At 30.5% G+C, this 26,508-nt stretch overlaps 1 protein-coding gene across 3 annotated transcripts in view; it reads left to right on the forward strand.

The window, feature by feature from the left end:
- Positions 1–13,832: 13,832 nt before the first annotated feature.
- LOC118190497 (uncharacterized) overlaps positions 13,833–26,508 on the forward strand; it is a 32,818-nt gene continuing 20,142 nt past the window's right edge. Inside the window, exons 1-3 of one of the 3 annotated variants that reach the window (XM_035361215.2) lie at positions 13,833–13,990; positions 17,895–18,069; positions 19,186–19,247. In XM_035361215.2, coding sequence (XP_035217106.1) covers positions 17,913–18,069; positions 19,186–19,247 — 219 coding nt within the window. In that variant the 5' untranslated portion in view covers positions 13,833–13,990; positions 17,895–17,912. The remainder of the gene's footprint in view (positions 13,991–17,894; positions 18,070–19,185; positions 19,248–26,508) is intronic. The other 2 variants (XM_035361214.2, XM_035361216.2) reach the window with 2 other exon arrangements.

Below are 26,508 nucleotides of genomic sequence, written 5' to 3' on the forward strand. Positions count from 1 at the left end.
GTGGCGCTGGCTAAGATCTATTCAAATGGGGTTTTATCTTCATTCGTACGTCATCATATGGATCACATAAGCAAGAACGAAATATGTTTTCTTGTTAGAACTATCAAATTAAGGTCTTCTTCTTCAAGTATACTTCTAAAGAAAATTCGAGTGTATTGTGAAGGAAAACATTCTACTAAGTTTCTATCAGAAAATATTTAAATGACCAGAGTGATTTTCTTTCGAAGTAATATAAAAGAATTCAGTCTGGCGCAGCAGATCTACTTCAAAACTTAAATTTTTTAAAAGGGTTACAGTAGACGCAGATGTAGTATTGTATATACCTGATTACCGACTTGCTTAAAGATAATGCGTATTAGTTTGAAAACAAAACTTTATCATTTACGGCCACGTTTACGATAAAGTTGCTTTGCTACCAGCTTGCAAAAAGTTTTAGAATAAGAACTAATTAACTTTTCTTTAACAATTAGATCAACTTTTCAAACATGAATTAATGAAACTCCTGGCTCCGTTGACCGTGAGTTCTTGCTTGTTAATAAATAAGGGATGTATTTGAATTCAAGGCTTGATTTCCGCAGGCGCAAATGGAATATGTAGCATGTTCTCTACTTTCTAGGTGGACTCCAGATTCCCTTTTTCAGTTACTTTAAAATTATAGATTATTAAACTATGATTTGTAATTAGTAAGATGGTAGGGATTTTTAAACAATCCCAAAGTTTATTCTTAAGATGATCACTATATAAACACAGTTCTTCCATATCTGAGAAGAGTTGAAATTTTTAATTCTACTTTTGATTCATGTACTTGATCATTGAAATGATAAATAGCTTAACTGCATTAATTTATTCATATATGTATAACTCAATTAAGTTTTAAAGCAATAAGTATTCTTTCGACTGTTTTCTTTTTAAAAGTTATTTCGGGTTTGGGAGTTTCTGTTTCAGTTGATCAAGTTTATACTATATACAAAAGGCTACTAAACTGAAAATACGAAAATGAAAATAAATTATACACACACACACAAAAAAAAAAAAAAAAAAAAAAAAAAAAATCGTTTAACTATTAATTTTGAATTCTAAAGTTATTTCACGAAATACTTAACATGAAATCTTCTTTATATAAAATATAATTTGCAACAGTCGTATCTACTATGTTGAAAATTTAGATGGAACGGCTCCCAAACAGATTTTGTCCCGGACCTCCAGTTTTGTAAATCGAGCCTTCTTTGAATTTCTCTTGGTAGAGCTAAGCTATTTTCATGTACCTATTTGATTAGACAAAATTATAACTTTTATTTACTTCAGCCACTTGTATTTTCTCGCAAGTTAGCAATGCTTCAGTCGTTTACGGAAAATGATTTTTTCTCTCAATTTTAAATCACAATTAATAAGCAGAAATGAAATTTTATTATTGTTTTTTATCACGTTTTAAAAGTTATCAGATTTAGGGTTTCAGTCGCTCTCCTTAACACTAAGTGTAGCCTAAAATAGGCAGTTAAAATGTAATAATTTTGGCACAAGATTTTAAGAGCTGTGCAACGACAATAAAAAGGGGAAAATGTTTAATTTTTACTCAAACTTCCAACAAAGTTTTAAAATTATAACCCAAATATTGATTTCAAGATCATTATCAGCATTTTGGGGCTCTCTTTAGATAAATATTATTTTCATAATTCTGACTGAAACCACTACTCAGCCTCCTATACACAGTGGTCTAAGATTAAACAGGAAACTAATTAAAATTAAATTAATTAAAATTTAAATTAATTATAATTAAATAAATTAAAATTTAAATTAATTAAAATTAAATAGGAAAGGTTTAAGCTTTTGTAACAAATTTTTCTTATAAATAGAAAATTATGAACTTAACTTTTTCTTCGACATTATAATTATGTTTACCTGTGATACGAAAACAAATTATTACATAGGATAACAAAATTCAGTTCACGTTTTGCTACAGAAGTTTCAAATACAAATGCTTTGCGATATTTCTTGAGCTGAATGCAGACTTGGTTGCAGATTTTCCTAATGGGAATTACTTTTAAATAATAAATATTTTATTTTGGAATAAAAATAACACTATATTTGTATAATATATGATGCAATTTAACGGTAACTTCTTTAGAATGTAACTGCAGTCGAGTTTGAGGTACTTACTAGTATCGCAGCCACTCGTGTAGAAATCATCAAATAATGAGAATGTGCCAAAATACGCGCATAAACATTCTTTGGGCAACCATACTGGATGTAAAGGCTTCTTGCCTAAGTACGCCGTAAATGATTCCTTCCTTGATCCATGAAAACTATCCTTCAGTCAAGCAACATCATCATTTTCGTGTGCGTTCTTTTTGTTATACTTTAAGTTCGAACGTTTTTTATAGACAAATGATAATATTTTTTTTGCCTTCAACTCAATTTTAAAACATTTGCTTGTAGAATTTGCGAACAATGGAAGAAAACCGCTACAAATTTTCTGCAAGAATACAGTATTTTGCCGCAAAATCACTAAAAGGAATAATGAAGAGATGCGTTTCACAGATACCTTGTTAGCAATGCCGAAGTTGTGCGCGATGCGGGGTTTGTGCAGTTCTCTGATATTGTTTAAGCAAAAATAGACAGCTAGGTACACAGGGAGAAAAACAGACAAAAAAAATTACGGAACGGTTTCGATAAAAATATAAGCGTTTTATTTTCTAAATATTTTAAAGTATCGTATAATTCTTACTTAATTATTAAAACGCGTATTTAAAATTGCTAAAGTATGTTTTCTTTTTGACGATAATAATGTCTGCCGACTATCAGCTTGCACTAGCTAAGTAAATTTTACATTTTTTCATTTGTAAAAAATCGCCAATTTCCCCAAGGTAGTTGCGTCAATACGTAAGTACCGAATTTTGTTTATATTTCATCTTTGTATGGATATTATCTCTTTCCGAATTTTATATTTTGTTCATATTTGATCTCTACTATCTAACCTATTTATATTATGTATATATCCTGAAAGTTTTCTGCTTTTTGATTACTTAAAAAGTCATTATAATATTTTTAAAATCCATGCATCATATTTTGCCTTCCTCAGTGCACTTTATTATGCAGAATCACTCATTAGTGCTCATAACCAATATTATCTTTATTTTAAGTTCGAGAAATTTTTTTTTAAAAAGGAAAAACTCTTCTTTTATATCCATTGTCTTCGTATGGTTTCTGAACCGTATTCAGGACTCAGAAACTATACCGCGTTTCTAATTTCTTTAAAAAAGTGTTTTAGCAATGTCTCCTTTTAAAATTTTTCAAGGAATTACCGCTTCTGACGAAGATTTTGCACTTCTCTTCCTTTAAACTACCTGCCAATATCTCAGTTGAAATTTTTAAGCAAAGGTGATGAACAAGATAACTTAAGTCAGAGTGACTACAGGTACTATATGTCGGAGTTGACCTCTGACAGACAGTACTATATTTCGGGATGGAAAAACAGACAAGTTGGCCTCTGACGTACAACATTAGCATTAATAGAAAGTCCTGTTAAAGAAAGTGTAGCCAGTGTAAAATTCTGACCTTCTAATTGAAAATTAGCAGCGCAAAAGTCACCAAATTTCTTTTCTTGAAACAGAAACATTATCTATCTGTGTTGGAAATTCATCATAAAATTTAGTCGTATAAAACGGTATTCTTATTCGAAGTCTCTAAAATATAACTTTACTGTTAAAATTTGTGGTGGCAAGAGTAATGAAATGTATAGCAACTCTTCAAAGAAATAACCATAATACTGTATAAAAGTTAATTCAAATGATTCTATATCAAGTATGTAATGCATGATGTTAGAGTTATATTTTATTAGTTATAATAATAAAACAAATATTCACAAAAGCTGGATATATTTATGAATTATATCTAATTATTATTACATTCATTTTTATCCGTCGACATGCATACTATTGTTGACCTGGTTTCCTGCATCAATATTTTTTTGGTGATACAAATAACTTCGAATCATTTTCTTCTCACTTTTTGTTGATTAAAAGTGTTTATTGAAACATAATAAAAGCAAGAAACTCTCAAAATTGTAATTCTTATATGTAAGAGTTTAAATTTATAAATATCTTAAGATTTTAAGAATTAAAGTTTATATATTTCGAGTTTAAAATTCCTTTCTATCACTCAAATGTTCAATAAATTGTCCATCATATACATGGTAAAATAATTTCAATTCAAGAATGCAACTTTAAGAAAACTGTATATTTAAAACTTCGTACTAGTGGATACTATATTTCGTTTAAAATATTTCCTTCGTAGGCCTGTATGTTACCGGCAACGTATGAAAAACAAGCATCCTATAGAATTTCTAAGCAATACATAAAAGTGTTTGGAGTTTTAGGGAAAGCATGAATTCTTTTTATCGAATGACAAATGCTATTTAAGCAAAGTAATGAAAAAGAGTCATGAAAGGCTTTTATTGAAAAGAACTGAAGTAGAATTCGAGACCACTAATGCGTTTTTTAATCAATAGGCATAAATCAACTTATTTTGTTTTCCGCTGACATCATACAATAGCGATTCAGCAGCCAATAACCGCTAAATATCTTGGCCACCTTGGCCGTTTCCTCACTAATCTGCTAAGCGATTATTTCACTTAGGAAAACAATGTTTTTTCAGCATTGGTTTGCATTTTAGATATTCGTAGAATCTTCTTCTTATATCAACATAATAGGATTTCCTCCTCGGACAACACTTCTTGCTCTTCCGTTTTCATGTGACACAACACGGGCTAGTCTTTGCTGAATCATTTCAAAGTAGCATATTTCGTCACTTTCAGACAAAGTCTAAAATGCAAAGGAAGACCCGAGGTAAGCGTCGAAAGTCACGCGCCTTGCCATGTGTCATCAGAAACATTATTAAAAGGAGTAATCTATACTTTCGTTGTCTATATTTCGGCATTGAATAGAATGTCTAGGATATGTGAGAAATGTTAATCGTTTCATACTTTAACGTCCTATTTTTTGGTGTTCTATAGATTGCCTAACCATTCTATGCAATACATGCTTTCATACACTGCCAGTAACACAAACACTGATTAAGATTCTCTTTACAAGTCTGACTAGAATAATGTAACATCTAAGAAATTAGTTTTTAAAATTTTTTAGTCCATTTGATTAAATCAGTGTAATTTAAAAGCATTTTTATGTTATTATGATACGCATATTAGTGTTATAATCAGGAAGATAAATGAAGGACTCATGACGTGGAATCGATAACTACGATGGTCACATTTTAGTCGAGAAATAACTTATTTTCGTCTTTAAACCACAATCCTTTTGCAAGTGTTCATAAGCAAAATAAAAGCAAAAAGAAGAAGAAGAAATGATTCCCGATGATAACACAGGAATCAACATAATCCTACAGAATCAAATTCCTTATTCAAAAGGCCAAAAACTGGCATTTTTTTTTAATCACGGGATAATGAGTTTATAACACTGGTGGTTTGTTAAAATGTTTCTTACTTGAATAAGAAAACAAACTTAGCCCACTGCCTTTGAAAGAGACTTAAATTTAATATTCTCCAAAAGTTTTTCAGATCAGGGTAGTAAATACATATATTTTAAAGGCAGAGATGTCACACTGAAGATAAATGAAGGACTCATGACGTGGAATCGATAACTACGATGGTCACATTTTAGTCGAGAAATAACTTATTTTCGTCTTTAAACCACAATCCTTTTGCAAGTGTTCATAAGCAAAATAAAAGCAAAAAGAAGAAGAAGAAATGATTCCCGATGATAACACAGGAATCAACATAATCCTACAGAATCAAATTCCTTATTCAAAAGGCCAAAAACTGGCATTTTTTAATCACGGGATAATGAGTTTATAACACTGGTGGTTTGTTAAAATGTTTCTTACTTGAATAAGAAAACAAACTTAGCCCACTGCCTTTGAAAGAGACTTAAATTTAATATTCTCCAAAAGTTTTTCAGATCAGGGTAGTAAATACATATATTTTAAAGGCAGAGATGTCACACTGAATCCTAGAATTCTAGAATTCTACGAATCTTACATAAGCAATTTATTTTTCTTTCGAATCCCTAGTCTAATAATTATGAGTTTCGCTTGCTGAATTTCAGTGTGTCTCCTTAATTAAATACAAGTCTATTTTAAAAACTGTATTATTAAGTTTATTTTTCATTCCTTTAATTAAAATATTTTAATACTAATCGAGCCTTTCTTTTATTTTTTCTATCTTCTTATTATACGCAGAATTTGAGAAATTTAGTATTCGAGAGGTTCGATAGATTTGAGGACTTTTTAATATTCAGTTTCAATCAAAGTTAGAATTCGTTCTAGCATCATTTTAAAAGTTTTACCGAAATCATTAAAAAATGCATAAAATGGTAACCGCTCTTTATTTCAAATGCGATTGTTTTATGTAAATTTAATAAGATTTCGTATTTTTAAAGTGCCGAATATGTATGTGTTCAAAAAAAGGAGCTTAGAAAGTTGTAGAATATAAATTCGTTACCATGTTCTTATTACGTTATAATTTGTCCACGAAACTGAAATAAAACTAGAATTTTGCCTGATCCCTCTTTTCCTTCTAATACAATAGACACAGAGCCTTGTATTATTTAAAAGAAGTGGGCTTGTATTCCTCGAATGCAGCTGGAGGTATAAATGAGTATATGAAATAGACATCTGTGTTCTTGTTTGAATCCCTATTTATGCAATCAAACGAGTTTCGGAAGTGGGCTTCATTCTTTCATTTGTCCAATGCCAGACACACACAAAAAAAGATGTTTATGTCACATAAACGGGTAAATATTCCATCTACAAAGTTTGAAAGAATTCGCATCTGCTTGTTACGTAATTTAACATGGACTGAAGAACTGCTTTAAAATTTTTCAAATAATGAATAATTTACAAATTTATTAATTGTCTTTTCCATAATTAGGAATCTTCACATAATAATTTTACTGAATTTTTTGTTATAAAACATAAAAAAAAATGCCCAGCTTTTTTGAAGAAAACTTCATTTGATGAAGCCTTTTAATCACTGGCAATTATTTCAGCTAGTATGAAAACAGCTCGAAGAAATTAATATAAATGAAGATACAAGCTAACTTCTGTGCAAATGATGGCTAATTTAATATGTGTGCTAGCTCTTTGGGTTGCACAATATATTTTATTAAGTCAATATTAAGAAGTACAGGATGATTCTAATTCAATTTTCCCTGTTGAGAATTTATGCGGTGCCTTCTAATAAATATAGATTAATGGAAATTGGAAGAAATTAGAATAGAATTATTTAGACAAACGGAACGTGATATGAGAAGAAATAAAAATAGCTCAAATATTTGCCACTATGTTGTTCTTTTAAAAAAATATTTGAAACAGAAACTACTATATTTCACTACAAAACACAGAATTTTAAGGCAAAACAAAGACGAACTGCGTTTACAGCAATGTACTTAATGCGGTCGTTCTTTATATCTATGATATAGTGAAAATATCTAACAGCGCTATCATTTAGAGCATGAATATATTCTTGAAGAAAATGAGTGACATGCCCCATTATATTGGCTTTCAGCTTCTATTATATTGCTTTTTTAGGCAGAATGCTTTTCTTGGTAAGCAAGATGTTCATAACCAAAAATTCCATGGATTTAATTCTAAAGAGAGAGAAGATCAAATTTCTGGTAAACTTAAATCATAGAAGAATTTCCAAAGTTCACACGAAACAATTCCTTTATTTGTCGATCAACATGAGGTAAAGCTGCATCTTGCACATGATTTATTGTCTCTAAAGGTCCTCGTTTCTATGCTGTAAACAATAACGTTCACTTGTAATGTAATGCCTTACAAAACCTTTAAGCGTTACCTCCTTAAATAAATATGGTTCTAGAATAAAATCGGGCAGTAAATCTGCACTTAACATTCATACAGGAAGGACGCAGTCAAAAGCCCCAGACCTAAGATACCTTATATATGATTAATTCAGAAAATTTTCTTCTCTTTCTCCTTAAAATGTACCTCATCTGTCCACAGAATGGTCTAGGGTCACATTTTTCCCGCATACGTTCTCTTGAGAAATCAGTAAGCAATGAACGCACGCTTTTTGGCATTTTGTTGGTTCAACTGCTTAACCATGCGTGTTTTAACAGGACCGCTGAAAAATTATCATTTATGATAATAGTGCAGTGAAATGTTTCTTCAGATAAATTTATCAAATGTACTAATGATAATTTATGCATTAATAAACTTATAAAATAATACCCATTTAATAAATGCAATAAGCTTATTTTTATTTCTTATTGATGTATAAATTTTATTATTTATTTTTTAATTTTTAATTTTATTTTTAAATGTATAAATTTCACCATAGATCAAGGAATGCACTATTCACATGCTTCTGCTCGAGAACTTGTGACTAAATATGTTGAGAACCAGAAATCTCTGTCAGCCAAAGAAACAGCTACTTAAGCAGGCCACCATTTCTTTCCTGGAACCACGCCCATATCTTCGAACTCTTCAAATTTCTTCATCATTCTTAATCTCGGTTTTGGCCTCTTCGCATAACAATTCATGCCATGATCATAAAATAGTTTGGTGAGCAGAGCACGTTCTTTGGCATGCTGGTTGGAATAGATTAGATTTTTAGTAACACTACTTTAATTTATATTCAGAAAAGTATTTTTTTTTATTTTGTGGGTTCTCTGCCTGAGGAAATTGGTACCTTCGCGGGAGAGCTTTTAAGAGGCTCGTGTACAGTGACACATGAGAAAACACGTAACCAGCCCCATGCAGCCAGCCAGCTCACTGGGATTTGAATTTGGATCGAACCACCACCATTCAGCGAATTTACTGCTCGGCAACTGGCGAGCCATATGAATATTAATTGATATGTACATACGTGTCAATTTCCCTTTAAAGGAAGCATCTAAATAATGATGCTTATTTTTGCTTTATTCACTGTGCATACTTTTTCTTTTGAACATGGATTTAAGGTGTCAGGTACTTTTAAATAAACCTAAGATTTTTTTAAACATTATTCTTTTATAAAACGCGATTTATTGCAAGTATTTTAAAATAAATTCCATGTAAAAATTTCCTTTAGAAATAAAGCTATGAAAAAAAAAACAACTTAGCTTTGCTAGTTAAAGAGTTAGATGGTTTATTTGCATTTCCTCAAATTCCTCATATTAAGTCCCCTGAATTATGCATAAAATAAAGTTTTATACAAACATGTAATTACATGTGTTAGAAAAGTTAACTTGTTAGCATATCTAACTGCATATATATTAATTTTAAGAAAATAAAATGCTTAATGTAAAGGTAATTTCATTCTTGAATTACGATTTCATAAGATATGATTTTCCCGCTTGCGTGCATGATTTCTCTAAATGACAGATTGTAATTTCGAAGTATTTTGACTAATTGCATAATCACTGTATCTGCATAAAACAGCCAATTATTTTGCTTCTGTTATATGAACTTTTAGAAGTACAAATAAGTTTGAAATCCTATGAAAGTTTGTGCTCATCACTTTTCATTATCTCAATTAAAATTATGATGATTATGTTTAGAAGACAATTTAAATATATAATCATGGGTACTTACATATAAATGTATTTCATATCTTTTATTAATATTAAAAAATGACGTGCATTTACAAGATTTGGAGGCAATTATATCTAAAATTTTTCAAAAGTCTAATTTTCTCGCTCGCGCGCATGATTTTTCTGGAACAGCTTGTCAGAATTTTAAGAAATTTTAACTAATTATATAAACTCAGTATGAGTATAAAATGACCAACTATTATGATTTTTTTTAAGACAAAAAGCTTAAAAATTATATTTAATTCGAAGTTCAAAAATATTCTACTTGGGGACTTCAAAAATAAAAAAAAATGTTACGTTTCTAAATATAAAAAAAGATATTTCGATTAGTATTAAAAAAGCTCATTTTAATTATACATTATTTCCGCAATATGGGAAAAAATCAGCTAAAAACAGATATTTATTTATCTGTAATACAGCGCGCAGTATATATTACGATTATATGTCAATGACGAAAAAGGTATATTATTTTTATAGTACTTAAAATATTTGAATATCTTGAACAATAAGTAAAAGCTTAAATAAATATGGGTACGAAAGATATCGAAATAAGCATAGAAAAATTCGTGATCATAAACCAGTTAGTAAGGATATTTAAATATAAAGATATTTTTAGATGAAGGAAGTTAACGCCTGCTAATCCTTTCTTAGTGCCTAGATATTTAGCGTCGTCGGTGAATTACCCCGGTAAATCGGGAGTTGACTATCTGTTCAAGTCTAATAATTTTTTGTATGAAATAAGTAAACGTCGTCTCTAATTGAAAAATTGCGCAGAGGTAGAAATTTTAGCACAAGCAAGTCCAGCTTTATTATTTAATATTCCTTTTGAGTGAGTGTTCCTCCATTTTTTTTTCAAATAGAGATACATTCCATATAATAAATAAAACTGAGAACCGAAAAATTTATACATCAATAAGAAATAAAAATAAGCTTATTGCATTTATTAAATGGGTATTATTTTATAAGTTTATTAATATATAAATTATCATTAGTACATTTGATAAATTTATCTGAAGAAACATTTCACTGCACTATTTTATATCACTGCACTAATTGATTTCAATGCATTTGCATAAAGCCTGGAAGTGAAATATTTTTAGTCAGTTTTTTTTATCCCTTTAATCCTATCTTAACTATTTTTTTTTTGCCTTTAGTGTCTTGTATGATTTGAGTTCATCAATCTCAGACCCCGTCTTGACACTGCAAAATTATTTTCTTAGCGGCGAGAATTCCCCTATTGTTCTAGAAAGAACAACAAATATGTAAATATATAAATTCAAATAGAAATATTTATACAATCATTTCCCTATTAACAAAATTAATATCGATGGCGACTTTATTCAGAATCACGACAAATGCGAGAACAGTTACATGAAACACAGGAAAGATGAATAATCCATATTATTAAAATTATAATGCTGTAAACAATTTACCTGTATTATCAAGCAGAAAGAATGCGTTCATTTGAGCACTTAAATTTTCAAAACAAAAAGAATACACAGTACATAACGAAAGAATAAATATCATTAGAATTGAAGAAATTAAGCTGTATCTGGCATTAAAGAAAGTCATTTACAACATAAATTGCAAATATTGTTTAATTCTAAATTTTTCAAACTCGCATAAAAAAGGGCGTTAGAACTTTGGAACTTTTTGCTTTGTGGCAAAGCTTGTGTGGTAGGCATAATTTGTTATCATTGCTTTTTATTTCATATTTTTTTTCCTTTTTCCTTTTGTACTTTATGTAAATAGTTTTGTTTTATGCTGATTTGTAAACAGTAATTGTTTTCATTATTTCGCAATAAGCAAAGTTAGCTTTTTTTAGAAAGAGTTCTATTTCTCAATCCGTTAAATCTCACCCCGGATAATCGGGAACTGCTTTTATAAACTTTCTTTTAGTTACGCAGTTTTAATGCATTTAATGAAATGCATTAAAAGTTTTTTGAATAATATTTTCGCATGTAACTAAAACTAACAGAATGGGGTCGCTGTCAATAACAAATTTTAAATCAAAATTAGAAAAGTGAAATTTAAGGGAATTACTTGTATTTATTCTATATATTATTTATACACGCGCTTCTGTTTTTCCTTAAAATTATGTTAATATTCTGATACAATCGCATGCGCTCCGACTTTTTTATATGCTTGAAGTTTTATTCTACGTAAATTTAAACAGGTATATATTGTGTATCTCTACAACAGATATTTCTAATTTTTCAAATGTTTAAAGTTAAAAAAAGTTAACCCATAGATAGCCATACAAATTTCCACAAATTGGGGAAAAAAAAAAAAGAAAAAAAAAAATCTGAAATGTTTCAGATTTTAAATTACGTCCAAAGGGGCGTTTTTTAACATTTTGTGTGTTACCTTTCTTTATTAAATATCATGTTCCTCGCACTTAAACCATAAGATCTAGTGCAACAGCAATATCGCAAAATAGTTTTAAAACGAGCATATCTTTAGAATCTCCGATACAGAGACTCACGCGCTGGAGATAAAAATGTTTTTTCTGCACAACGTTGCCATTGCTCGCTTTGAAATCCTTGAGTTTGTTAATCAAAAATTCGTCAAAGTTTTAAAAAATAGGAAATCGATCATAAAACAAATTTCAAATTTCAAATTTGGTCTTCACATGCTCATATTCGTTAAAGGATTACGTTATTCAAAATTCGATGACTCTATGTACCGTTGTTTTATCACAATACGAGAAATATACATACATTTATGCAGATTTTTCATTATTTAATTTCTTCAAATATAATGCAGGACTCTAACATTTTGTGGCAACAGTTTGAAAAGTGAACCGACATTTATGAGTCCGACGCAAAATGCCAAAACGAAACTAATAGTCCTTCGGGATTCAAATCCCTTTGGACTAAAAAAAAAAAAAAAAAAAAAAAAAAAAAAAAAAAAAACTAAATGCACGCTTTTTTTACCTCAATACAATAAAAAGTTTGTAGTGGAAAGCGATGAATATTTTCGGTACCGTTCCAACACACACGATCAAAAAAATCCTTGTTTCGTATAAAGCACATTAAAGGTTTGACTTGTGGTTCATTTAAAAAAAAAATAATCTAGATATGGCTTTTGTGTAACAATTTTTCTTGTTCACATCAAAGGAGGTACCTCTGTCTCTTTTATTACAGGGTGAATCACCGAAAATGAATCTGAAAATACATGATTGAGAAAATAGCAAAAACATACAGCTGCCTGGTTTCAAGAGTATATGAATTATCATTAAAGACCGCATTTTCTCTTACATGCGTGAAGCATATATGTGATTTCACATACATGCATGAAGCATATATATGAAAATATAGCTAATGAAATTACATAAGACACAATATTTGATCCTCAATATAATCGGCCTTTCTTAGAATTTTTCAGAGAACTGAATGATATAGAGATGTAAAAACAAAACTGTTGATTTACTTTAAATAAGATCTGATAAAACTCTATTTTTTACGAAATAAGAATGATGTCTTTGGATTTATAAGAGACATAAATTATTGCTTCTAACGAACATGCATAATACATACCTTTCTATTTTAATCAGCATGCCGCTTTAAGTGTAATCATTCGATCTATAAATGGTGAATAAAACTATCACGAAAGTTTAAAATATCAATACGTATGAGTCAGTAAGATCCATATTCTAATATTAAAAGGGGTTTTGAATAATTGCAACTTTCTCAAACATTCGTTCACTATTAAATAACTCATACAATAAGTTGTCTTCAGGAGAAATCTAAGGCAACATCCGAAAATGAAAAATATGTTTGCTCATTGAAACATTTTGATGCCGAACTCTAGAACTCAAATAAATGAGCTTGAAAGTATTTGCGATTTAGATAAGTTATTGCATTACTAATTTCAAAAATCAAATAGTTAAATAAAAATTCACCTATAGTGATTATCCCCCTCCCCACATAAAAATACATTCATTGTTGAAATAAGCACGTTTTCAGCTCCAGCTGAATAAAACGTTACTATTTTACACCTGTTTTCTGTTGACACTGCTAGTGAAAAACTTGTTACACAAACGAAATGCTGATTGTTTTGAATTTATGGCCAAAGAAAGAACCGCGTTTCAGCTACGATGAAACTATAGCATCCTGTTATTTTACTCGACAACATTTCAATGAAGGAAAGAAGAAACAATACTACGGTTCTCATTCATGATGTCTGCATCAAATGTGAAGAGGGCTGACATTTTTTTATTTGTTACAATTCTCTAAAATAGAAAGGATTAGCAGGGGGCAACTTCCTTCATCATCATTCAATAACATGAAAGGATTCTTTACTTACCTCTCCATTTAAAAGCACTTAGAGAAAACTGATATCACTGAAATTCGTTCCTAAATTTCGTTCAAGAATTCTGGGTGAGATTAAATTATTTTTATTTAAAAATTTAATTCTTTGTATCTCATAATGCAAAGTAAAAAATAAGAAAATAGGAAAAACTATCTTTATTTACTGTTAAAGATACCTTTGTACTGCTTCAGTATCCTTCCTAAATCTCTATATTAAATACTGATAAACTAAAAGAACTTTTAATAACAAAAATGAATAGGAGATTTTCAGTTTTTCACGATTACATTTTTCAGCATTTTCAAGGAAATTTTATTTTTCTCCACTTAATGAGAAGAAAAATAAGGCTTATTCTTCTTTAACTCAGATAGTTACAAATATCTGGTTATAGAATATAATGAATTCATTTTAATTCGTTTGAATGTACAATTTGTTTTTATTAATTAATTAAGATATGTTATTTCTAAATAACAGTGTTTTAAATAAGAGAGATATTTTAATTTTTAAGTTAAACTAAACACTGAAGCAAAAAACTAGTAAATTATCATTTCTACTTGTCTTATTTGTTATTATTTAAAAAATTATTTCAAGAGGACGTATGGAAAATATTTTGATATGGCTATTACTTTATTCAAAGGCTTTTTTAGGTAATTCGAAAGCAAAAATATTGTATGTATGAATTACATGCTTGTGGATTACATGAATTATTTTGCCTTTATTTCATGTTTAATCTTAGTTAACTGAGAGTTTTTTCTAAATCTTTATAATTCATCAATACTGAAAAATTTTATTCTAAAAAACAAAAGCTTTTAAACAACATGCACTTCATCTCCTAACTTATAATTGTATTTAGTCAGGAAAAAAAATGTAGTTTATTTGCTTTAAATAAGAGAGATTAAAGAAAAGATTTATTTTTTACTGAATTTGAGTAATTAATTAAGGTGTAAATTCCATGCGCGAAATGTTTCAAATTATATAGCTTTCGAGGATTAAAATGAAATGTATTAATAAATATGTTAATATTATTTTATATTTCAAATGTATGTTTATTTACTAGTCTGGTTAAAAATGAGAAACGGTATATTATTTATTATGTAAAGCTGTAATAGCTTAAACACTAGAGAGAGGACTTGGATATTTTATGTATTTAACAATTTCATTGCATCTCCTTTTTAAAAATTCTATTGGGTATTCCCAATGAAATTCACAAATGCCTAAAATATTTGTGCATCCAAAATTTGAAGAAATCAAATAAGAGTTTTATCTGTTCACCGCTTTAAACAAGTCATGTCAACTATTTTCACAGTTCTTTTAAAATATTAGCCTATTTAATTTCTTTTTTCTTTAGTTCTATTTATTAAGGCAACAGCGTTTTTCTTACTTCAGTGCCTCATCCCACTGGCATTGTGAACATGCATTGTATTTACAATCAGAATTTGTGAAGATTTTTATGAATAGAATTTAATGTGAAACTGAACATCAAATTTTAATCATTAGGATTTTTTTAAAGCAGAAGATATGAAAAATGAGCAAGCCCTTGCCCGGACTCGAACCACGGACCTCTAGAATGCGCTCCGAATGTGCTGACCATTACACCACGAAGGCATGCTATGAACGAGGGAGAAATACCTTATAAAGGTTATAAACAGATTCGGTTCTTGTCTACATTTCTCAATCTGTCTGCAAATATAAGTAACAATTCATTATAATTGCAAATTAATATAAGTAACAACGCAAAAGGGATCTAAATAATAATTAAAATTTAATTCGATAGTAATATAAATTTGACTCTGTTGGGTGAAAAGATAATTAAATTTTTTCAAAAGAGGAAGTGTGAACATGTGGTATTTTTAATCTCAAAATTTTTCAATATATATAATATGACTAGTATACAAATGAAAGCTGTTAAGAGTAACTCTATCAACCTAATGACTCCTTATCAAACAGTTAGACTCGAATTCATAGAATCATTTTAGCAATACTATTTACTTGATCAAAGGAAGGAATTTTTATCATAGATTGTTCTGTAAAGACCTTATTTTGTTAAGTGGAAAATGTTTAAATAGCATTTTAATATAAAAACGTAGTAGATAACGGGAATTTTCTGCTTTTCTTTTAAAGACATATCGTTGTAAGAAATATGTGATTATCGGTTATTGGTCAGCAATATGTATCGACAATAAAGACTACTGACACTATGCATTTCATCATTCTATGAATTTTCTTCTTCAAATAAAATCGAATGTATAAATAAAGAAAGCTTTGATAAAAATAAGGGCGGATGTATTTAAGGATAATATGGATAATGTGTTCTACGTAGAATTTTAATCTGGAAATTTTCGGTAAATAAACAAATAAATGTTACAAAAATTAGCTGTTTAAAGATAAAATTACATTGGGATTGAAATAATATTAATTTTTTAATCTACAGATGAAACGCTAATTCAGCCCTATTGGCTCCTATTAGTCTAATAAGCTCTTCACGCAAATACGACAAAGTTATGTGAAGGTTTTAATTAAACTTGAATTCAAACAGAAGGCCCCATTTATACAGTCAAACTTCCACTACTTGCGGGTAGTAAATAACATAAAATTGAATTTATAAAATAAATTTATGCAGGCGGAGAATACATAAATTTGGTTTAACTAAGCTGCCGTGATTTGATGTAAGCTAGCAAACTGGCAAAGCTGGGAGTTTGAAAGTAAAGCTATAAGAGTCGGTATTAAACGCTCTGCAACTAAAACATTCAAACCCCACGCCTTAAGAAGAAGTTAAGTAAAAATCCAAATCATAAAAATTGGTTAAATATTATGAAATGTCTGAGAAATTTGAAATTTACGTTTTTATGATGTCTTAGAAATACAAAATAATTTAGATTAAATTTTAATAGATTAATATTGCACTAAATATTCAGAGATTCATTTTTTTACAATAATGGATTTTATCTTTAGAATTAATTCACACTAAGTGTAACTCAACCTTCAGAATCATTTTATAAAAACTAATTATTCCTTAGAAAACTGAAAACTAAAATCAAAGTTTAGAAAAAGTTACAAGTGGTACAGGAGAAAGCAAGTTGTAATTTTTTTAATACTATTGTTGAACGCTTTCAAACGCTTTGAACGCTTTTCATTTTATGAGAAAGCTGTATGTCTTTCATCTACTTATAGTGCAATGCAGGTAATTCGTACTATTCTGTAAGTGTTATCAGTTTCGAATTGTTTTTACAATGGTCTCTTCTTAGAACCTTACATAATTAAAACCGTTTTGTCCAAAAGTAGAACTTTTCGCGCAAAATTTCTCGAAGCGTGTTAATAGCATGACGGCTTATCGCAAGAATTCTACAGTTTCTTGGACTGGAAATATTCTGTGTCTGGGAGATCTGCTGCTTCATATTTGGGACATCTTTACACAAATGCTTGCATAGCAAGAATTTAATGTTCTGCATTAAATTTGCGCTGTCATATTGATTCATCGTGTCATGCAAATTTTTTTTAAATTCATATAGAACTTTTAATATATTACGCGATTTGTAAATAATTTTGGAAATAAGAGTTTAATGTTCGAATGATATTATAAAATATGCTTACTTCACATAAAATTAATTACCTGTTACGCATATAAATTTGAATAAAGATCTATAAAAAGAAAAAACATTAACCCTCACCCGAGTCCTTCTTTTGTATGTGTACTGCATATCTTTTGAATCAATTCATTTGTTTCAGAATAATAACGTTTTTTAAAATAACGTTTTATTTTTCAACTTGATATATGTAAAAAAAGCCATATTTCTCTACATAAAGAAATGTAGGATGATGAATAACCGTTTGATCTCTTTTTGAACTGAGTTTAAATCTGCATTCAAAACTGATTATTTCATCCATATGAAATTAGTCATGCGGGATTTCCTAGGAAGAAATACTGTTATTTTAATTTATCAAATGTATATTAGATGATTATTGTTATTATTTCAGCTTATCGTTGCATTTGAAATGGTGACCTGGGCAATAGTTTTGGCATTATGCTTAACTAGTTTTATCACAGCGGATCACGATAACAAAAGCCACAAACATGACAATAACAAAACTCTTGGAGAAGACCATAATAAAACTGACGGATATGAAAATGTTTGGAAAAAGATGATCTGTGGTAAATATTTTTACTTGTTATAAATTATAAGGAAAAAAATAAAGAAGGTAAATAACCAAAAATCTTTAAATGCTATTTTTACGAAACGAAATAATTGTAGCTCGTACTTTTGCTTGTCAAACTAACTAATATTTTTTAATTTTTATCTGTTCAACCTTTAAATTTATACACGTGTTCCATCGAACGTTGCTCGTATGTTACGTTAAAAAGCAACTTGAACAGAATATCGCTTAATTTTGCACTTCATATGTGCCATAATATCGGGACACCGTCAATCAAATACGATTTGGTTTTCTATTCTGATTACATAAATGAAAGTGCATAATAATGCCCTGCATATTTGCGAAAATTCTTTTCTGTTAATTAATAAAAACTGTTCTTTCACTTTTATGCCAGGATATTTTCGCGAAGGTATTTTTGCCTTATCAAACAGTGGCTTACTTATCAAACAGTGGCAATAAAATGCTGACATGCGTCCCTTATGAAGATCGCTTTTTAAATTTAAAGTAGCAACCTTCATATAAGCGCTAGCACATTTAAGCCAGAGCGTCGCTATACAAGTAAGATTTTCCTTTGCTTTATTAATAAAAGTAGTAAAATAAAATCTTACGTGCATAGTGATATTACAACATAAAAATGCCATAGCATGAAGGCTGCGAATTTCAAGTTAAATCTGATTTTCATGCACCTTGGTGTTGAGGTAAACTTTTGATGGTTCCTTTCTTGACGAAAGTTTCCGACTTGCGAATAAAGGGTTTCTAGGTAATTTAACAGACTCAGGCCTTCAGGTTTTAAATTGTATAGATATCTTCAGGCTTTAAGTTATGTATATATATATATATATAAAATAAAACCTTCAGGACCTCCTCTTACCCATCTGACTATTACGTCATGTGCCCATACTGCAGAATTATCAATGAGCCGGCAACATCGCACATATTAGCGATAGCCCGGCAATACATGTATTGATTGATTGATTGATTTAAATTATATATAGTATTAAACGAAGATATTGCAATTTCATAAATGAGTATTACGTTGCACGTTATAAAATGTCTTAAAACATTTTTTTATAATAAACTTTTGCACAGTACTAATTCTTGCGTATTTAAACAGAAAAAAATGACCAAACGTTATACCAGGATATTGAGTCTTGCTTTCGGATGGAATCCAAAGCTGTAAGTATAGCATATCCTACTATCTATATATATATATGTCAAAAATTTCTTGTTGTGCTCACTTGTGAGATCTTAAGCTGCGGTTATAACGAAAGCCCCAGTTTTAAACTCTTAATATACATATTAATTTACTAATAAACTTTAGTTTCATTGTAGAATTTAGAATAAGTTAACATGAGATTTTTGGTTAGTTAATATTCTACTTATATCTGCATACAGTTGGTGCTACTTGCAAAAAAAAAAAAAAAAAAAAAAAAAAAATACTGCACATTTACATTTTTAAGATATTTTATTCGATTGAATAACTGTTGGAAAATAGTAAAATCAATTTGATGAATGTATTTATCTTTCATTTCTCAGCTGAAGTCCACTCACCCACCTAGGGAGTTTGTAACTAATTTCTTACTTCATTTGTAGTTGTTGTCATTGCTGAAAATATTCTTTCAGTTTCTGCCGCTAAATAAGGGAAAAATTATCAACTTATAAGGTATTCCTCCCGCCTTCTTAGCGTGCCTTCGTGGTGCAGCAGGCGTTTACGAAATTGAGAGGGGTAACAAATAATAGGATAACTAATCCCAACTGCTGAAAATTGTTTTCCTGATGTTCTAATTCCTGTGATTCTTAATGTTAACTGATTGATAAACATTTTAAAAAAAATACGTATTTCAAAGTTTTTTGAGACTATTAAATACATACAAACTCAAACATTTCTGATAGAGAAACTATAGGTAGTATGTCCCTATTTCATTTTCCAGGAATTTTAATACAGAAATAATTGTTTTCAACGCAGTTTGAAAATTATTTCATGAACCTCACACACAGATTATATCATGCAACATATGTACTTTAGCCTTAGTACTTTATAACTATATGTCTGTTTACTTTATAACTATATGGGAGACCTTTCTAGCTACTTTCTAGCTACTAGTACCTCTACTAACGGTTCGCCCTAAAATATTACTTTTATTGTGGTGGCCATTTATAGCTCTTAATCTAAAATGACTACGGAAGCAATACACGGGCAAAATACAAAATATTTACCTAACTTTAATTTCTCTCCACCTGCGAATTAAACTAAATTATACAAATATAAAATCGCAGTTTCCTTGACTTACAGCTATTAGCCAGAACGTATAAAAATTCAAGTGATTACAACAACAATGCTCTTACACAAACTCCAAATAGAATTGCGTCGAATTTCATTAAGCTTTATACTTTCCAAGAGTCGCATATATTCTCCACCTGTTGCTTTTAATCAAACACAAGCTTCGGCTAGCAAGCCGGAAGCAATAGGAACAGCAAAAGTCTTTACTATAAGTCATGGCTTTTACGATTCGTCGTCTCAATTTAGAATTCGCTATTACCATAAAGATGTGCATAAACCTCTGGACTGACTGAGAACGTGATGAAACGAGACATGAAGGGAAGCTCGAAAATAAGACCATAATTGGGAGTTAAATAAAATGCCACAACTTTGTTTTTCTGACAAGCATCAAGAATTGAATTTAAGTTATGAAAGCATAATATACCAATTATGCTCATTTTAGGTTCTATATGCTACTTTTTGGAGGACGAAGGTGCGTTTGTATGATGAAATATTACATTTTCATTACCAATAAATTTTCACTACCTTTAATGCTTATATATTGAAACCTACAATAAGCAATGCGCTTACGTTTAGATGAATTGATATGTAAATGAATAAACGGATTCCCGCATCATTCCTCATTGAATTTTTGCTTACACAATTTTTATCTTTTTAGAAGAAACTTGTAAACCTGAATTTGAATAATAACTAGATAAAATTTTCCTTTTATGTGACTCCCTATTTCAGAAGTATTTTGTTGTATATGAGAAAGATCGATATGAAGGTCTTCATTTCCAATGGCTCTTTATACATTGTACGTATGATGTACTACATTTGCAAGCTGGGATTCAAATATTTCTGTTAAAGAGATGAACAGGGTTATAAAATTAATAAACACACATCGCATCAAACTCAGTATTGAACATTTTTACAAGGGATAAGAAATTACGTCAATCAAAATCACTCTATAGTGAGGATTCAAATATTATAGATAGATCTATATTCTTCGACAGTCTGAGATAGAAGACATATAATTAGCACCCTTTCAGCGACTTGAGGTTTGAAACTCGGAACGAACAGCGACTTGAGGTCCAAGACAACAAGATTTCAATGATAATAATGCAGAAATGTTTTATAGAAAATATAAGGACAAAATTATTATTCTATTTAATTATTATGTACTTCATTTTCTGAGTGTGAAAATTAAATTAGGAACATGCCAGATATTATCTTTAGCAAAACCAGAACATTTCTAATTTTCTAATTAAGAGAATATCACATAATTTGTATGTGAACAAATTGCGATAGCAAGCATTTAATTGGAATTCGTATAAAATCTATTAAATACCAGCTATTCTAACTGAGTGCATATTCTAATAATTCCACAAAGCACTTTTACATAAGAGGCCCATTTATATAACAGTGTCTTCATCCATTCATGTTAAAATACCTACTTTTCATTAGTTTTTATTGCTTATATTATTTTATAATGTCCGAAAAATGCTTAACACAGAATACCGTATTTACCCTAAAAGACGGTCTCTTCTTTTTTGCTTTATTATTGCTCTAAAGTTTATTAGAATCTTTTAAGTCGGTATTTTGATAAAGGAAATTGGTGAATTAGGAGAAGGAGTTAAATTATCTCATTGGCATAGAATATTCTGTTTCAATACTAAATAAACAAGAAAGGTAATTACCGTACTTATAAACTGCATAACTACCTCTAATTATAATAGCTACGTCTAGCTGAGTGATTTTAATCTAGGTATGAATCTTTTACACTAGCCGCTTGATGCCTGAAAACAAATAACTGACTATGTACCACCAAATGTTTCCAATGTTTCTTACTAACGATAGTAAATACTGTATTTAACTACGTAAATTACCTTTCATTCTAAACAGAATCACAATCAGAATAAAAACCTAGGTGAATATTTGTTGTCAGAAATTCACCTACCTTTTTATTTTCTAAAATTTATCTTAAATTGTAAGGAGGAACTCAGAATTGAATGAGACTTATCTTCGAATAAATACGGTATATCATTAATGGGTTAATGCGAGTCGGATTGTGTGAGTGTGAGATTGGAGAAGAAAGAAAGTTGACAAACAGTTAAGCGGAGGAGGAAAGTAAAAGGGGGAAAAATCCTGCTTATATTAGTGAATGAATGTGATACATGGGGAGGTGACAGAAAAGAATAAAGTACTTGTACCAGTACCTGCTAATATACGTCGAACTATATATTAAAATATATTTTTGACGTGACGGGTGGAAGAAACGGCGGAACTGAGCAAAGTTATACTGTCACCTGTGTGGTGCTAAAGACTCTTGCCAACGACAGGCGAGATCTTGCACATGAATTTCGTGGGCTTGCTCTGATGTTACTGGCACACAAGTAAGATAAATCACAATACGTACTACAACGACTTCATTTAAATATAGTTTCATTTACTGTATAACGGATTTCCTAGCAAACCTGATGACATTGAAACGAAGTTACAATACAGTGATCTTAAAAGAAATACAGCATTAAGTTATTATTTAATTTTGTATTTTTAAAATACTATTGCCTTCATTGAAAACGTAAATTTTTTACAGCTACCTAGGTAATTATCATTACAAATGAATTATATCGAAAGCTCTTAGTCTCCCTCAATTTCCATTACCTCTTAATCTGTTCCAAGACCCCCGAAAAATTACCTAGACTCTTCATCGACATTATTTTGTGTTTAGACAAAATAATTACAAAATAATTAATGTTCATTGATTTTTCGACATTAGTTTGTGTTTAATTGATAATATAAAAGATCAGCTTAATAGCAAGCATCATCGAAAATTAAAGGTCAGTATCTTCAAACCATTCTTAGTTCATTTCTTAAGAACAACGCCATCAACAACTACAGGATACTGAAAAGTTATTTAAATCTTTTTTCTCTTAAACCTTCTTCTTATATTGCAGCTGCCTCCTTAACAGGATACAATAGCTCATCTCATTCTTCTACTAAATCTTCTTGTGACATTATACTCCTGCTCAAAGCTAAGATTTTTGGAAGAATGTCAGAATAAATTAGGAATCAGTTATATTCAGAAATTTATCGATAATATTTGGGAATAAAAATAAACAATATTCGCACCATAAAATTTAAAGAATTTTTAATTAGTTTAAATAAGGAAATTGGTTTGAAGCGAATTCAAAAATCAATAACTAGAAGTTCCCAATTACAGCCAACTATACTTCACTGCACTTTTCGCCCGAGGTACTTAAGATAAACTGTCATTAATATTCCATTTTTAGTTGTAGCATAAGATTTAACTGTTGTTTTCTTAAGTATTTTGCCACTAGGATACTGAGTAATACTGAGGTTCTCAGTATTCTATTGGATGAGTACTTCGATGAGATGCAATGAAAAGGCAAATAACTCCATTCTAGAAGAGTCCTACAAAAGTTATAGTCATTCCGAGTATAATTTATAGACTTTAAAAGACTTTGTGTCTTTTAATTCGTGTCTCTTTTGACCATATGCTATTCTTAGTCGCTGGTTTCATAGCCAAAGGTGCCTGAATAACCGATCTCTCCAAATCATAATTAAAGATCATTCAAGTAAATTAAGACTACAGTTATTTTAGCCTTACAATTTATTGCTGACAAAGATATAGAAAAAGCACAAATTCAAGAATCTAATTTTTTAACAAATGTTCCTCTAACAGATTTTCCACTGTTGGAGAGTTTCCTTTTCTAGTAAAAGAAAAGCTTTGGTTGTATACGTATGTTCTAAGTCTCCACTTTTCTCACACCCATCTGAAAATTCAGTAACATTACAGACTGAAAGCCGATCAGAATTTTTAAGAGATGCATCTTCTTATTTCTCACCTTTAGGAAACTTAACAAAACAATATCTGAAACATCCTAAGATAGTTTCTACAAAAATTTAATTATCCGGAAGATGGCAGTGGTCGAAATCCGATGTAAAGAAATCAAATTGAAACTGACAAAGGTGTTAAAATGCATCATTTTTTTATTCGTAGACGTTTCAAATAGTAGAAGTTTACATCCAGCCTTTATTACACATGGGATTAGAGATGGGCCTAATATAACATAAACTTCTTTACTTCCAAAATCACTGAATGGTCTGCAGTTCAAACCTAAGCAATGAAAGATCTTAACTATATTACGTTTAGCCTCTCTCAAGATATAGATATTTAAGACAAAATTATGAGGAAGTTCGATATTACACAGATGCATTCAGGAATAGGGAGAAACATCTTTCCCGTCCTCCAAAAAGTTACTACTATTATTATTTTACTAGCATTGATCAATCTGCTGTTACTATTTTTCCTTAGAATTTATTACAAGTGATTACGAGAAATCAAGAAGGGAAAAAAGCAAAATTAATATTATCACTATAATGGTGGACAGACACTTTAACTATAAAAAAGAGACGATTCTGGACTTAACTTAAAAAATTTCAAAAATGTCATGATCAATAAAAATGGAATATTTATTGTAATGGCTTTCAACTAGGACTCACAAAATGGAACTTTGATATAATTCAGACAAATAAAGATGCCTGGCATAGCTTCTGTATAAACTGCTTTTCACCTTCTGTACTAAAACAACTGCTGAGTTTGATGCCGCATTTTATCTAGTAAAGGATTTGGTTCCTTGAGTATTTTTATAATATGTATCGGGCGTTTTGCCTGTATCAAAAGCTTCACTAACTATAGCAAATATTCTGGAGACTTTCTTTCCGATGGAGGATAAATGAAGATCAGATAACAAGCATCCGAAATTGTTTTCTAATCTAACTACCTTTGACGTTCCTCTATTTTTAACATCCGAAATAATATGTATTGCAACTCAACTTGGTAATAATAATAATAATAATAATAAGGCTTCAGATCTAGACAGCCATGATAATATTATAATGAAAGAAATTCTTAAAGCAGTGCCTCAGCTCTTATTTCTTTTCGGTAATAAATGTTGGGAATTAGGATGCTTTTTAAGTTCTTAAGCCATGAAGAAGCCGTTCTGGTTTTGAAGAAGCTGAAGAAGGGGTAAAAGTTCAGATCTTTCTTCCTTATATCTAAGGATATGTTTATTACCTTTACTTGGAATGATTCTAGAAAAGCTTATATTGCGTCGATTGCACCATAAGTTATTTCTGGTTCATTCCTTATATTATTTTCAATGCGTCTTTAAAGAGGGCCTTTGCATACCATTCCTTGTCAATATACACTGAAGTGACAAAAGTCATAGGATAGCAATATGCAAATATACAGATGGCAGTAATATCGCGTATAAAATGTATAAATGCGAAGTGCTTTGGTAGGTTTTTCATTTGCGTTCAAGTTATTCATGTGAAGATGCTTTGACGTGATTATGGCCGCACGACGAGAATTAACAGACTTTGAACGCGGAATGGTAGTTGGAGCTAGACGCATGGGTCATTCGATTTCGGATATCGTTAGGGAATTCAACATTCCGAGATCCACAGTGTCAAGATTGTGCCGAGAGTATCTAATTTCAGGCATAACATCCCACCATGGACAGAGCAGTGGTCGATCACCTGCACTTAACAACCGAGACCAGCGACGTCTGCGTAGAGTTGTCAATGTTTACAGACAAGCAACACTGCGTCAAATAACCGCAAAAATCAATGTGGGACGTACGAGGGACGTGCCCGATAGGACAGTGAGGCGAAATTTGTCTTTCTTGGGCTATGCCAGCAGAAGACCGACTCGAGTGCCTTTACTGACAGCACGACATCGCCTGCAGCGACTCTCGTGAGCTCGTGAGCATATCGGTTGGTCCCTAAATAAATGGAAAACCGTGGCTTGGTCAAATGAGTCACGATTTCAGTTGGTAAGAGCTGATGGTAGGGTTCGAGTGTGGCGTAGAGCCCATGAAGCCATGGACCTAAGTTGTCAACAAGGCACTGTTCAAGCTGGTGGTGGTTCCATGATGGTGTGGGCTGTTTTTACATGGCATGGACTCGGTCCTCTGGTGCAACTGAACCGATCATTGACTGGAAATGGATACCTTCAGCTACTTGGAGATCACTTACAGCCATTCATGGACTTCACGTACTCAAACAACAATGGGATTTTTATGGATGACAATGCGCCATGTCTCCGGGCCACAATTGTTGGCGATTGGTTAGAAGAACATTCTGGAA

The sequence above is a fragment of the Stegodyphus dumicola genome, chromosome 8, assembly GCF_044657685.1.
Source record: "Stegodyphus dumicola isolate Sdum_Otavi_A_Nest chromosome 8, ASM4465768v1".
Classification (NCBI taxonomy): domain Eukaryota; kingdom Metazoa; phylum Arthropoda; class Arachnida; order Araneae; family Eresidae; genus Stegodyphus; species Stegodyphus dumicola.